The sequence below is a fragment of the Phalaenopsis equestris genome, unplaced genomic scaffold (assembly GCF_001263595.1).
Source record: "Phalaenopsis equestris unplaced genomic scaffold, ASM126359v1 Scaffold000002, whole genome shotgun sequence".
Classification (NCBI taxonomy): Eukaryota; Viridiplantae; Streptophyta; class Magnoliopsida; order Asparagales; family Orchidaceae; genus Phalaenopsis; species Phalaenopsis equestris.
In genome coordinates, this window is record NW_018164444.1 from 46698409 (window position 1) to 46711928 (window position 13520).

Sequence of the window (13520 nt, forward strand, 5' to 3'; positions counted from 1 at the left end):
TATTTGCCATTCAAATAAAATCTAAAAATAACAGAATCCTAGCAACTAACAGAATTTAACAGAAACGATAATAGCAATGTCTACTGCTAGGAAGAACTTGGTCTGCGAAGCAAAGAGCCAGCATTTGATAAGGAAAAAGCGACGACTTAAGAAACACAAGTAGTTTATTTGTGGTAGCTATCGGATCGGAAGCCACACGAACAAGAAGTTTACGATCGAGCGAACTCGATCGCTGGTGATGCAGTCAGCATGGGGAGGAAGAACAAGGATGGCGTGCAAAATCAGAAGCAGATGGGAAGCAATGTGAGAGGGCCAGGGCATCAAAGAGCCGAAGGGACAAACCTATATTTCAGTGGGGGCAAAAGCCTATTTGCCCGCCCGTGAGTCCGCCCCTGAGACCACACAATTCTTATGTACTTATACCAAACAGTTCTTATGTACTTACATATCTAGCACGTTCCATCCTTGAAGATTAATTTAGCTTTTAATCAAAGTAGACATTTTTTTTAATGTTTATCACATAGTTTTATTATTTCCTTAAAATATTAAAAAGATTATTCGATTAAGTAAATAGATTACGAGTCTGTTTGGGACAGCTTTCTACATTGTTTTGCTTTTAATACCACCACTACAGTTTTGTTTGCAGAATTGTTTTCTTTCTATTTTTTAGAAATGATAGTTTTTTCAACCTGAGCTATTAACGTATGGTGACTGTCAGAAAGCTATGGTATGATTTTTTTGAAAATAAAACAAATTTGCAATAGCCACCGTAGCTTTTTGAAAAACAATTTCTTCTGCAACAACTTCGCAACTGCTTCTTCAAACAATTGCACCTGCCTCAAACAGACCCTAAGATCAACTTGTTAAACTGATTTTCTAGTAAAGCTTTCAAAAATAAATAAATATACCAGTAATTTATAAATAATGTTCTGGTAAATCAACAAATGTGATAGTATTCAAGACTGTAATGGTAAATAAAATACTTGAAATTAACATAACTTCTTAAATTGGTGCATTAGTAAGGATTGAAATGATAGAATGGCACACCGAGGATTTCTAAAGAGTGGTCTATCATTAAATGTTATTTAATTCATGATTGTAAAAAATCCATGAAAATAAAACAATTTTTTATGATTGTAGTAAGAATGAAATACCATTTGTGCCGGTAAGTCTAAACCACTCCCCTTCGCACCAGTTTCGAAAATCCATGGCCTCTGTAACAAGTTAATAATTATAGATCAGCACCAGAAGAAGGTAGATGATGAAGCATGCTGAAGCCGGACTTACCTGAATATTTCGATTCAGTATTTTTCTTCCCTTTAGAAAAAGATTTGCTGATGGCTGGCAAAGAAGTAATAGAATGCTCAACAGGCTTGCTGCTTGACGCTTTCTTACTTGATCCTTCGCCCTGAACACCTTTGACAGGGGTTCCTTTCACATTCTGACTGCTTGGGTTGTTAGCAAGTGATGGAAAATCAGACCTGATTGTGGAGTAAACAATACTGATGAATCAATGGCGACATTTGTAGTGATTCCCATTTCATTATTATGGTATTCAATCATTTGACGAAATTAGCTATATGATGATGACTTCAAAAACGTAACATTTGTCTGAAGAGACTGGGACATTAAAAAAAACTCAATCACGGGCAGCTCGAGTTTAGCTAGTTAAATAGCTCATGTTTGATTTGTTCGTTAGGCAGGCTAGTCAAACACTAACAATTTTTTTGGGCTCAATTAATAAATGAGCTGAACTCACAAAAACTTTTGTTCAATCGTTTTCAACTCATTTTGGATTAAATTAATTAAATAATTAAATAAATAATATTCTTATATTAAATTTTTATGTTGCATATAAAAAAAACATTAACTTTTATTGTTTTAAAAAAAATTGAGCTAATTTCAAGTAAAAAATGAGCTCAAATGAACAAATAAATTCAAATTGAGCCGAACACAAACTTGATATTCACTAGTCATTTCAAAAGCAAGCATATTTTGAGCAAAAAAATTTTGAACGAGCTAAACAAAAACAAACAGTGGGTGGCTTGCTCAAAATTGGCTCATCTACGCCCCTAGAACAGACTGGTAAAAGACCGAATTACAAAAGTTAGAAAACCATAAGAGGGTATCCATATTGTTTCATATTAAAAGTATTATCGTGAAAAAAAAAAGCAAAAAGAGCTGAAGTCAACAGTATAAGTAATGATATGTACCGGAATGTGGTAAAGCTGAGAAAGTTTGAAATATGCAGGATTGCAATACCTGCTTACGTCTTTGCTTTCGTTGAGGTTGCCCCAGAAGAAATCATCTTCCATTCCAGTTTTGTGCTGTCCTGAACCAAGGGAACTTGTCTGTGTAGGAGCAGTGGGGTTAGAATTGATCGGAGCCGAAGCTTTGGATGGAGAAGGGTCAGGAAGCGATGCAGAAGAACTGCTTCCAACAGTCCCCATACTGGGTTGAACCTTGGTCGGTGTTGGAATCGAAGTTTGTTGTTTCCCTGGTTTTATTTTTTTCTTGTCTTGTTCCTTAAAAATGTCTCTTAAAACCGAGGGCTTCTGAAGCTTTATTGAATCTGTGGACCAAGCAGGAGAAGGGACTGTACTTGCTTGATCTCCTTTCCAAAAAAGAAAATCTCCCAAGGATGGTGCAGAGGGTGGACTAGGCAGCAAATCTTTATCTTGCTGTATTTGACGAGCAGCTTTGGTCTGTTCAGTGGTAATCGTAGAATCAGAGACAACTGCTGAATTGTTTGGCAATGAAGCCTTCACAGCAACGCCTTTATTCTTCATTGCTTTTTTTCGACTTTTTCTGGTCTCTTTTGCCTCAATAAAATCATCATTATCCACGGATGCCTTAATTTCAGGTAGGGGATGTGAAGATGTGCCCTTTTCCTCTACTGACACTTTAGGTAAAGCCTCTTTATTCAGAACATCAGGTAATTGGCTTATATTTCTCAAGTTCCAAGGATTCTGGCGATTCTCAAATATAGATTGTCCCAGATTATCACAGGGGGCAGCATCTACAGTATTTTTCAGATCTGAAATGATCAAACTATCAGCCAAGGGAGCAGGAGAAACATTTGTGGGTACAATCTCGGCAATATTATCTGCACCGAATGAATGTATTTGAGCCCTACGTTGTTCCTCCACTTGAATCTCTGAAAGCGGCTTTGTCCTTTTTTGTCCAGGAACAGGCTTCCATGCCTGATTCTTCGAAGATGGCGACACAAGGTCACCATCCTTGACTTTTGTTTCGTCTTCTTCAGTTTTCATATCTAAGGCACCTGATTGTGAAAGACCAACATGAGATTCCAACGACTCTATTAGAGATGAAGCACAGCCTTCGCCTCCTGCTTCAAGTGTTGTTTTATGAAGAGGTTCTGCTGCATCCATGCCTAGGCCCTTTTCCACTCCCCCAATTTCGGAATTAGTTTTAGACTTCTGACCAAATGCAGCTTTCACTGACCCCTTACTGCACTCCGCAGCTGCCCTTAGGTGTGAGTTCTTGTGCTTTCTTGACTTCTTCTCTGAGATTTTCTTAACCTCACATTGTTGTGCATCTTCCACTCCTTTAAGTTCAGGTGCTTCACCACGGAATTGGTCAGAAATGGCACCAGGAGAAATTTCCATGCCATCAATCAGCTCAGAAATGGAGCCAGGAGAAATTTTCACTTCATCAATCATCTCTGAAACAGATAACTTTGAGTCCAGAATTCTTTCTCCTTTTTCAGGTAATGAAGTATCAGAAACTTCATTTATTTGAGCCAATTTGTCTGATACTTCAGATATGGCCGCATCCATGGAATGGAGCTGCGGAACAGAAGTCTCCAGTGCACGACCCTCCACAGCTGACACGATATTAGCAGTTTTAGTGGATCCTATATCCAGTGGAGAAGGATCCATTTTATTTGAATGAGGTACCATGTTAATAAATTGATTTGGCAAATTTAGGAGCGAATGCTCAATAATATCAGCAGTACCCTCCCCCTGAACAAAAGTTTTATGTGCATGACTATGATTAGAATCAAGGACATGCATCGGACGACTACCACAAGCTGCCACTTCAGGCAACTGAACAGAGGAACTTTTCAAAGACGCATTTTCATGAAAAACTTCAGTGCTTGGAGGACTAAGAGTTGGTTCATTATTATTCTTATACGAGTTATATACAGATTGGGGATGAGAAAGAAAATGCTGTTGTTGCTGTTGCATGAGCAGCTGATTCTGAAGTTGCTCCTGTTGTTGCCGCTGCATGAGTAACAATAGCTCCATTTGATTAAGAGGAACTTGGGAATGCATCTGCTGGGCCAATAACATATACTGCTGTCGCACCATATGAGCCATCTGTGCATCTTGACTAAATTCAGAAGCGGGATGACTTGCAACCGGATTTTGATTTGATAAAGGAGGTGGAAATTGAGGTTGCAACCTATTTGGTAAAGAGCCAAAGACACTTTGGGAGTTCTGCTGATTAGGATCAAATGAATCTTTCGTAATATCTATGCTCGCATGCGTACTTCTCAGAGCTTGAACCTCTGGGAAGCTCGGCCATTGAGATGAAGCAGAATTAATGGCAGGTGGAGGAGTTTTGTCAGCCACAGATTGGAAAATAGACAATAGGTCCACATGTTGGAGAGACTGAGGGATATGGTGAGGAACTTCTCCTAATTGAGGTAAAATTTTTGGAGGGATTGGAAACTCTCCAATAGCATCGGGCTTCGATAAGATGGCTGGGGATTCTCTACCCGGTCTATAGGGAGATGGTAAAGGACTTGGCTGCTCCAATGGCATTTTCTGGGGCAAGTGCATAATATCGTTCATATTTTCTATTCCCAATGACGGTCTACCACCAGCGAGTCCATTGTATTTTTGCATAGCTGCAAAAAATATTTACAATTCAGAGAATCACAAAAGCTGAAATAGAAATAACAGTCATACACAAACAAACCTTCAGACAAGGTGTAATTATCTGGCACTGAACTGCTGATTCTAGCAGACATCAGAGATTCCAGAAATTGATTTTCTGCTCTAACTTTAGATTCGTTTCTGAGAACTCCACCATTTTTCATTAGCTCAAAATCTGCTATGCCTGCATGAATGCCACTAGGACCGCCAAATTTACCCTTATTTGACACTTCCACAATGTCGTTCGGCCTTGCTGAGCCAAATCCAGGTGGAGGTCTAACTCTAGTTCGCAACTGCGGTATAACATCACCAAGCAATGAGAAGGGAGTATCTGCTGGCGCATTGGCAAGGCGGACCTGTAAGTCGATACCAAAATATCCAGCATCAAACCATTCAATTAGATTAGTGCCAGAAAAAGGCCCTTGAACTTGACCCTGTGGATCCTTATAAAATAAACTTAGGAGTTCAGGAGATGGAAATTGATGGAGTTTTCTATCAGCTAACTTATCCCTGAGAATAAAAGGATTGCCCTGAGAATGAAGATGAGTGAAACCTTCCCCCTCAATTGTCTCGGATGGTTGCCTTCTAATCCAAGACTCAGCCCTCACATCTGATTGTGAATCACCTCTGAGAGAAGAGGAGGAATCAACACACCTATTACTCGGCTCAATCAACATCTCTTTCCGTGTATTTAGACGGTCCATGTCAGCTGGTCCTGATCGATCTTCGGTCAAAGAGTGCAAATAATTAGATGGCCGAAGGGCCCCAACTCCAAATGGGTGAGATATGCATGGAATCGTGTTTTCCGCCTTGCTCGCTTCTCTCTTAGTTGGATCAAATGCCTTGTTAGGTGGGATTTCAAACTTAAATGCTGCAAAAAAAATATCCAAAAAGTAAGCGCCAAGATCTACCAAATAAGGGGGAAAGTGTGAATATGAATTGAATGTCATTTCTCACGATCATGTGGTGTTATCAGCAAAAACTACATAACAGATGAAAAAAGCCAAGGGCAGCAGATTTATTAATGTTGCTGAATGGTAACTGTAGTATTCATTCCTCAAAGTTATCTTGATAATCAAATGACATATTATGGTCGATGCTATTTAGAATATTCCAATTTTTGCTCAAAATATTTATTTACATAAATACCAGGAAATTACCTTCAGCAGTTGAGACATCTTTAGATTGACAAAAGCTTTCACCGGACGGGGGCTTTAAATCAAACCCTAGCAAACAATTGTTATACAAAGCACTCTCTGCATAACAAGATTGATCTTTGGTCCGATGACCAGTTATCTCGTCTCTATGATCACTCAAAGCAGGGGCTGCATCTTCTTCGATCCCTGTTAAGCCATCCATAGATCTCAGACAGGCGTTTTGGAACACAAACACCATAAAAAAAAAATAATAATAAAACAAATAATTAAAAAAACCTGGTTTAGCCGATAGTAATGACGCCGAATCTACAGAATTCTTCCTGCCGAGGCCTTCTTTTGAAGCCAGAGGAACACCACTACTCAAAATGTCCCCCTTGTCTATTGCCTCCAACATAAACTACACAGCAAATATTAAAAAAATGCTAACTTTAATTCCATTTGAAATTAATTACAGCAATGAACATCAAATTTCAACATATAACAGAAGTCCCCTTCCAATAATAATCAAGCAAACAAATACCAATTCTTCGGCCGTAGGAGCAGTAAGCGACAGCGGCATCAGAGGGTCCGCTTGCATCAACGAGGGAAATTCTCGAAACCACTCATGCGACATCCTATAGCCTTTTAGATCAGTCATCCGGCAAATGTCGAGCAACTTCATCCTGCTATATCTTAGAATATGATGATCTATATGACCACCATTGGAGCTATCTGATGCAGTACCTAAAGGAAAGTGACGTGCAGAATCGCCGCTCACATTGCTAGCACTCAAGCCACCATTGTCCCCCTTCCCTCTACCATGGCCAAACATTGGGACCGGTTTAGTTGATGGAAGGTAGGGGTTAGTTTCCCCCTTACCACGATTTACAACAGAAGTTCTCCATAAACGGTGGTGCTCTCCTTCCTTGTCAGTATCTTTGCCTTGATTGTTCATGTCCTTTGCATGGATGGGTGGATGATAAGCCCCTTTATCATGAGATGACTCAACATCCTTCACAGACCACTTCTCATGCCTTCTCTCCGACTCTTTGTCATCAGGACCCCAACGTGTATTCCATTTACTCTCTCGACGTGGCTCATAAGCACTTTCCCTGCTCATTGAATCAGCCCACCTATCAAAACGGCGTGCTTCTCCGGAATATTTAGAGGCAGTGTTTGACCACCGATCTGATTTTCTTGAATCGCCGAGCTCCTCTCCCTCCCTCTGAAAATCTCGGCGAATAACAGAGTTTGCTTCTCTTTCTTCGTCACCCCAGCGGTCACGACGTCCTCTTTCTGTGTCATGAAAGGAAGGCCTGTAAACATCTTTTCTCTTTTCTGAAGTAAGATGGTCTTCAACATTTCCCAAAGCTTTTGGAGGATCAGTGTTCTTGCCTAGGTGAGGATGAGTCTCCTGCAACAAAAGTTCTCTGAATCAGAAACACAAAGCCGAACTACTAAGCATAGTAGAAAAAAGTACGACTTGTGCATGTAAACATGTATCTCCAAACAAAGATTGACACTGTACTGCTAAATTAACTTAGGAAGATTTACATACATACCACTCAATTACTATACATTTACATAACTAAAACCTAATCTTTAATTTTTAGATACATGCCACCTTAACTTTGCTTCAAAAGATGTATTTCAGTTTTAAAAAATTAAAATAGTGGTATAATTGATGTGATAGAAAAGATTTGGCTGTTATAAACGTAAAAATAAAAGTTTAGTTGTTAGATATGTCAATACATAGTAATTGAGTAGTATGATGTAAATGCCCCATTAACTTACCCTAGCTGCTAGCCCAAGCCTGTTATCCCCCGGCTTAGGCAGAAGCCATTGAGGAGAAAGGGGAATGGAACTATCAGAAACTTGCACATCTGCAAAACCAATCAAAACCTTTGATTAGACCAAAAAAAAAATGAAGGTATGAGTACACCGTCAAGGGCCTCAACAGTGCCACAAACTTTTCATGAAGGTAAAAGCACGCCCTTAAGTTTTCAGGAATATCAGTGCCGAAAATCAACTGATCTTAATAAGTTGTCATGGAAAAGTAAATGCATTTGCAACAAAAAAGGGAGGTCAATTAATCGAACAGAATCTCCTTGTCCAAGCTTTCCTAAAATATGGAAAGAGTTAAAAATAAATGTCTGAAAATTCAGTTAATGTAAAGGAGGATGAGAGACATATATCAGAAGACAAAGACAAATTGATTTGAATTCCTCAAACAAAAAAGCTGAAGTGGGAAAAATAAAAATATTAAAATCAGTGTGCCCTAAACTACAAAAAATATAGGTGCGAACGTGTCAATGTTTTGCATCTACTGGAGATTGGATAAAATAAGATGCTTAAGGCATGAAAAGTACAATTGAGTTCAAGAAAAAACTAGTCACAAAAAGCAATCTGAATCCAACTGGACAAGATTCAATTTCATATTAACCAATATAAATTTCAAATTAGGTTGAGTGCCAGTATGCAAATAAGAAAATGGGAAGTAATTTGGGTTGACCTGGATACCAACTGATTGCTTAAATTAGGTCATTTTCATATCAGAACTGGCCCTTAAAGCAGATCAAGTTATGTGCACTGTTATAGTTTGAGCTTGGTCAAGTCAACTAGACCTATACTAAACATAGTCAACCTATCAAATATGCTGTACTGCAATAGCTATTTTTTAAAACCATTACATAAAAAGTCTAACTTAGGTTGGTGTAATCTAGAGGGTCCGAAGGATTGATCAGTTTATGAGTTATTAAATGTGTGAAACATAAACAGGAAAAAGGCAAGTCAAAGTTAAATTGGTTATAAGTTGATAAAATCATTCAAACCTTCAATTCTAACAAAGATTCACAAAACCTTCATCATAAAATGTATGATTGTGACAATGGTGACTGATCACTCAAGAAAAAGTGCCACGTTGGATAATTACCAATACACTAATTAGCAGCAGTTATAGAGTAAACAATGATGCAATTCACAATTGTTAATTAGCATTGCACTGATTAGCCACAGTTATAGAGTAAATAATGATGCAATCCATAAAGTCATTGATGCAATTTTTTGCTATTATATGTAAAAGAAGAAATCAAGTTACAATGTAATTAGGGAAACTTAAACCGGTAAAACAAAATGGAGTAAACAATGATGTAATTCATGAAATCAATGATGGAATATTTGGCTCAACTTTCAAAATATCAAAATAATTAAAAAGAAAACCAGGTGGGGCGTCATTAAAAACGCTTAACCCAGCAAAATAAAATGTTAAGGGAAAATTTAACAGCCTAATGTCCCTATAATGGAGCAGTTCTAAAGAGAAATGTAAAAAGACGAAATGTAGAATTTGCATTGTCCCTATTTTCCCATTTGTCTTCACGTATCAGAAGTACTTGAGCCATTTTTCAAAGCAATGCAGAATTGGCTATAGATTTACAAGCTAAACAGAAGCTCTTTCATAGTTTGAGCAAAAATAATTGAGGAATTTACATACATACCACAAAATTCTTATATATTTACATAACTAATACCCAAACTTTGATATTTACACACATACCACTCAAATCTTTAACATTTCATATAAAATACCACAATTACTAACTTTTTAAGATTGAAATACATCATTTTCATGCATAGGTTCATAAAAAACGAAGCGACACAAATGTAAATATCAAACTTCAGGTGTTAGATATGTAAGAACATAACAATTATGCGGTATGTGTGCAAATTTCCCAAAATAATAACACTTAAGAAAATAATAGTACTAAAGCAACCTAAAGTGCAATAATGACCACACTGATATTTTCTAAACATCATTAACACTTTAGTATCCGAGATTAAAATATGATATGTCAAACTGAAACCTAAACAAATTCAAAACTGGTTTGGTCCAGCAAGATGCTTATAGGAGCAAGAAACCCAGTCTAAGCTTTGTAAGAAAGCGGAGTGATAAAACATACTTTATTAATCAAGATGGAAGCTCTATGAACTGGGTGAACCTTTTGAGAGGTGTTTTAATTAAAGACTGGACATATTTGTTTTTGATGATTAGAACAGCCCCCCCTGAATTAAAAGAAGATGGTAAAATTAAATAAAATAAGTTTAAGAAAATATTTCTCTAGAGCTCATTTTAAAACAACATTTTTCATAAAATTTTAAATTAATCTTTTGGATGTAAGTAAGATAACATAAGAGTTATTAAATAGCATTTTCGATAAGAATTACAAGCATATGCAAGTACAAACACTTCCCCTATCAAACCACATAACACAACACATCAAATTATCTACAGCAAAAATTTGGGAAAAAAAAAAACTTTATAGATCTCCATTTTGATAAAATAATGATAAACTTTTTAATTTTTCTAAAGAAATTTATCTTAGCTGAAAGCTAAGTCAATTATAATAACCCATCTAGGAATTTGTGACAGCATAATAGCTCATGATCTGCATGCTATTGAAGGATAACTGTTTGGCAAATGAAAGCCTTTGCTCAATGCAGCCAATGAGCATGAAACCATGGTAACTGGTCGTGCTATTTTAAAATGAAGATTAAAGCGCCTTTTTTAAGATGAAAGCATTTTCTTTAAAACTCAATCCAGATAACATAAATCATCAAATAATGTGTGAGTCAATTCTGTTATCAAAAGAAGTTGGGAAAAAAATAAATTAAAGTTCCTCCTTTTGATGATAATTATATTTGTTTGTCTGTTATTCCTCTTCGTCAAAAGAAAAAAGGGGTCTTTTTATACATTTTCATCTAATTAAGTGATGATCTTAGTTTCTTTCGCAATGTAAAAAATAGTGACTTGGAAACTCGAAAACCCCATGAGTATCTTACAACAACAAATTTTGAATAGCAGCCAGGAAATTTGCAGAAAAATACATTAACAAGGTTAAAAGTCCACAAAAAAACAAAACCGTGCTCAGATGCCTGCAAAACCAAAAGACATGTGAATCATGCACCAACATTTCTGCAATTGCTACTCGTAACAATTTTTTATTCGTTCTGCTGCGTCATGAAAGTTAGCCATTCAAAGAGTCTATAGTATCTAATCCAATTTGATGAAGATTATGAAGCATGTTACTCTATCCATAATATTCAAGTTGAAGAGATAATTCCTTACCAAAAAAAAAAGAGAAAAAAAAACATCAATACTTTATTATTTCTAAACACGGCTCTTCACACTAAAATCATAACATAAACCCCTTATGAAACAAACACCTCAGGCCGTCCGGGGTCGAAAACAACCCCATGGCGAGCAAGAACTACAAGGCATACCTAAACAGAAGATCGATATGCTTTAACAAGAGAATCAAGAAGCTAAAACTTTCTGGATCAATAAAGGCAAGCAACTCAAACAACGCATGACATGACGGTAAACCCTAAAAACATAATCGATTAGCAAAAAGAGATCAGAAAACCATTAAGCCGGAAGCAGAACTCAAACTACAAATCAACGGAACCGGATGCATAGATTAGGTTTTGCTGATGCTCTTGCCAGTTATAAAAGAAGAATCTTGATATGGACGGCAGAGAAAGTAGAAACCTTTGGAGATCGGCGGCGTAGGAGTGTCAACGGAGAGGCGGTGGTGCTGATCAGCATTGGCATGGCCGGCCATCGTCGGAAATGAAGGAAAATGCAGAGATCGTAAACGCAAGCAACCCTAAACCAGGTTTTAGATTCTGTAACAGTTCGATGAAAACAGGAGGTGAAAATATAGGAGGATAAAGCCGGGGATGGGATCGGATGCCTTGGGCAGAGATTTCCATTTACATTCTTAAAAAATGTAAATATTGCAAAACAAACTCCCAATATCAAAATATTTATTAATTGACATTGAATGATCGAGCAATTTTTGTTCATTCAATATTCTATAAACGTGCACACCACAAATTTTTTATCAATTTATTATTTACCAATATACCATTTTCATGTTTTGAATAACATAAAAATATATCACTTCTAGTATTTTTTTTTTTTCTAATGTATTGTAAACAACGACGTCTATTGTTCGGCAAGATTAGAGTAGTTGATAGCTCCAAAATCTTTAATGATTACTTTAGGTTGGATAAGAGATGGCACGAGAAGTCACGACAAATGTTATACATTTGTTTTTCGGTTGTTGGGGTCTTTCCAACTTTTTAGTCCATCAACACCACTTTGCCCTCATTCTCGCTTGTCATTGCAACCCAATTTTCCTTAATTGAACCTTAAGATGCTTCTCTGATGTAATCGTGACTCGAATCCTAGGCTGATTAAGGTCAATCATATTCGTGTTTAATTCAAATTTATCCCAGGGATATACTTAGATCATCATACTGACAATTTTGATTATTAGAAGAGATGGGAGAAGAGGATAGCATGAGAAAACTAATTTGTGATTTCAAAACAATATGTTGTGCTCTCAGTTTATCTTTGGTCTCCATATTTATAGACCAAATAGAAGCGAGGCTCTTAAAAAAAAAATCACAATAAAGTTAAATACGCAATTTGCCAAATAAGGACTAATGAGGGTGTACCATCAAACAAAGATGCATGGAATATATTGCTTTAATTACCTTCAATTTATATCATGACATTGTATATATGGGGAGAACCCGTATTAAATTGTTGGTTGACTCTTTATGTGTTGGAAATTTCTAGAGTAATCATATAAGTGGCTCTAGATGAGGAAAAAACATTGTGTCAGGAGTTCGGACGCAAAGCTCCAGACACAATATTTCTCCAATATGGGTGCGGCTAGTTGGCTCGAGCCGTTTCACCCAAATCACTCTTGGAGGTTATGAACTCGATGTAAATTAGCCGAACTCATTGATTCATTGTGAACTTGATGGTATATATACGCAAATCCCTCTTAAATTTTCATTAAACCTCTTGGAGCACAATTAAAAAAATATATCAAAATAAAACAATTAAAAAATAATATTTTTTATCTAAAATCATCTTAATTTAAATACACGAGCGCACAAATCACGGGTGAATTTAAAATAAAATGACAGGGCACGTGCCCACATTTGATTGGACATGTCTTGTCAAATTAAATAGCTAATTCAGAAAGGCCCTCGCTATTCCAAAATATTATATATATAAGATAGCAAAAATGTTAGATGCTCCCTCTACTTTTAAAAAAATTATATTATCACCCTCGATCAGGAAAAGAATTAATTGGTATGCATGTAAATGCCACTTAATAATATGATAACAATTTTCTACTTTTCAAAAAGAAAAAAAAAATTCTTATCTATTTACATATCTAACACTTAAATTCTTATATTTACAAGCATAACACTCAAATTTTTAATATTATATAAAAAATATTATCATTATTGTAATTTAAAAAGTGAAAAGCAACTTATAAATATCATGCTTTAGGTGTTAGAAATGCAAATACATAAAAATTGTGTGATATGTATGTGAATTTCCTTCTTATTAAATCTTAATTAAAAATGATGTCAAAATTTTTATGATATTTTAAAAATA

General features: G+C 36.4%; 1 protein-coding gene across 1 annotated transcript; it reads right to left on the reverse strand.

The window, feature by feature from the left end:
• Window positions 1–1154: 1154 nt before the first annotated feature.
• On the reverse strand, window positions 1155–11820 carry LOC110022724 (the record flags this gene model as incomplete). Its single annotated transcript, XM_020721801.1, is given in 9 exon segments — window positions 1155–1214; window positions 1288–1481; window positions 2263–4876; window positions 4948–5775; window positions 6065–6247; window positions 6338–6458; window positions 6582–7454; window positions 7835–7923; window positions 11586–11820. Coding segments are annotated over 9 exon segments (5035 nt in total), but the record flags the coding sequence as incomplete, so codon positions are not given.
• Window positions 11821–13520: the final 1700 nt, after the last annotated feature.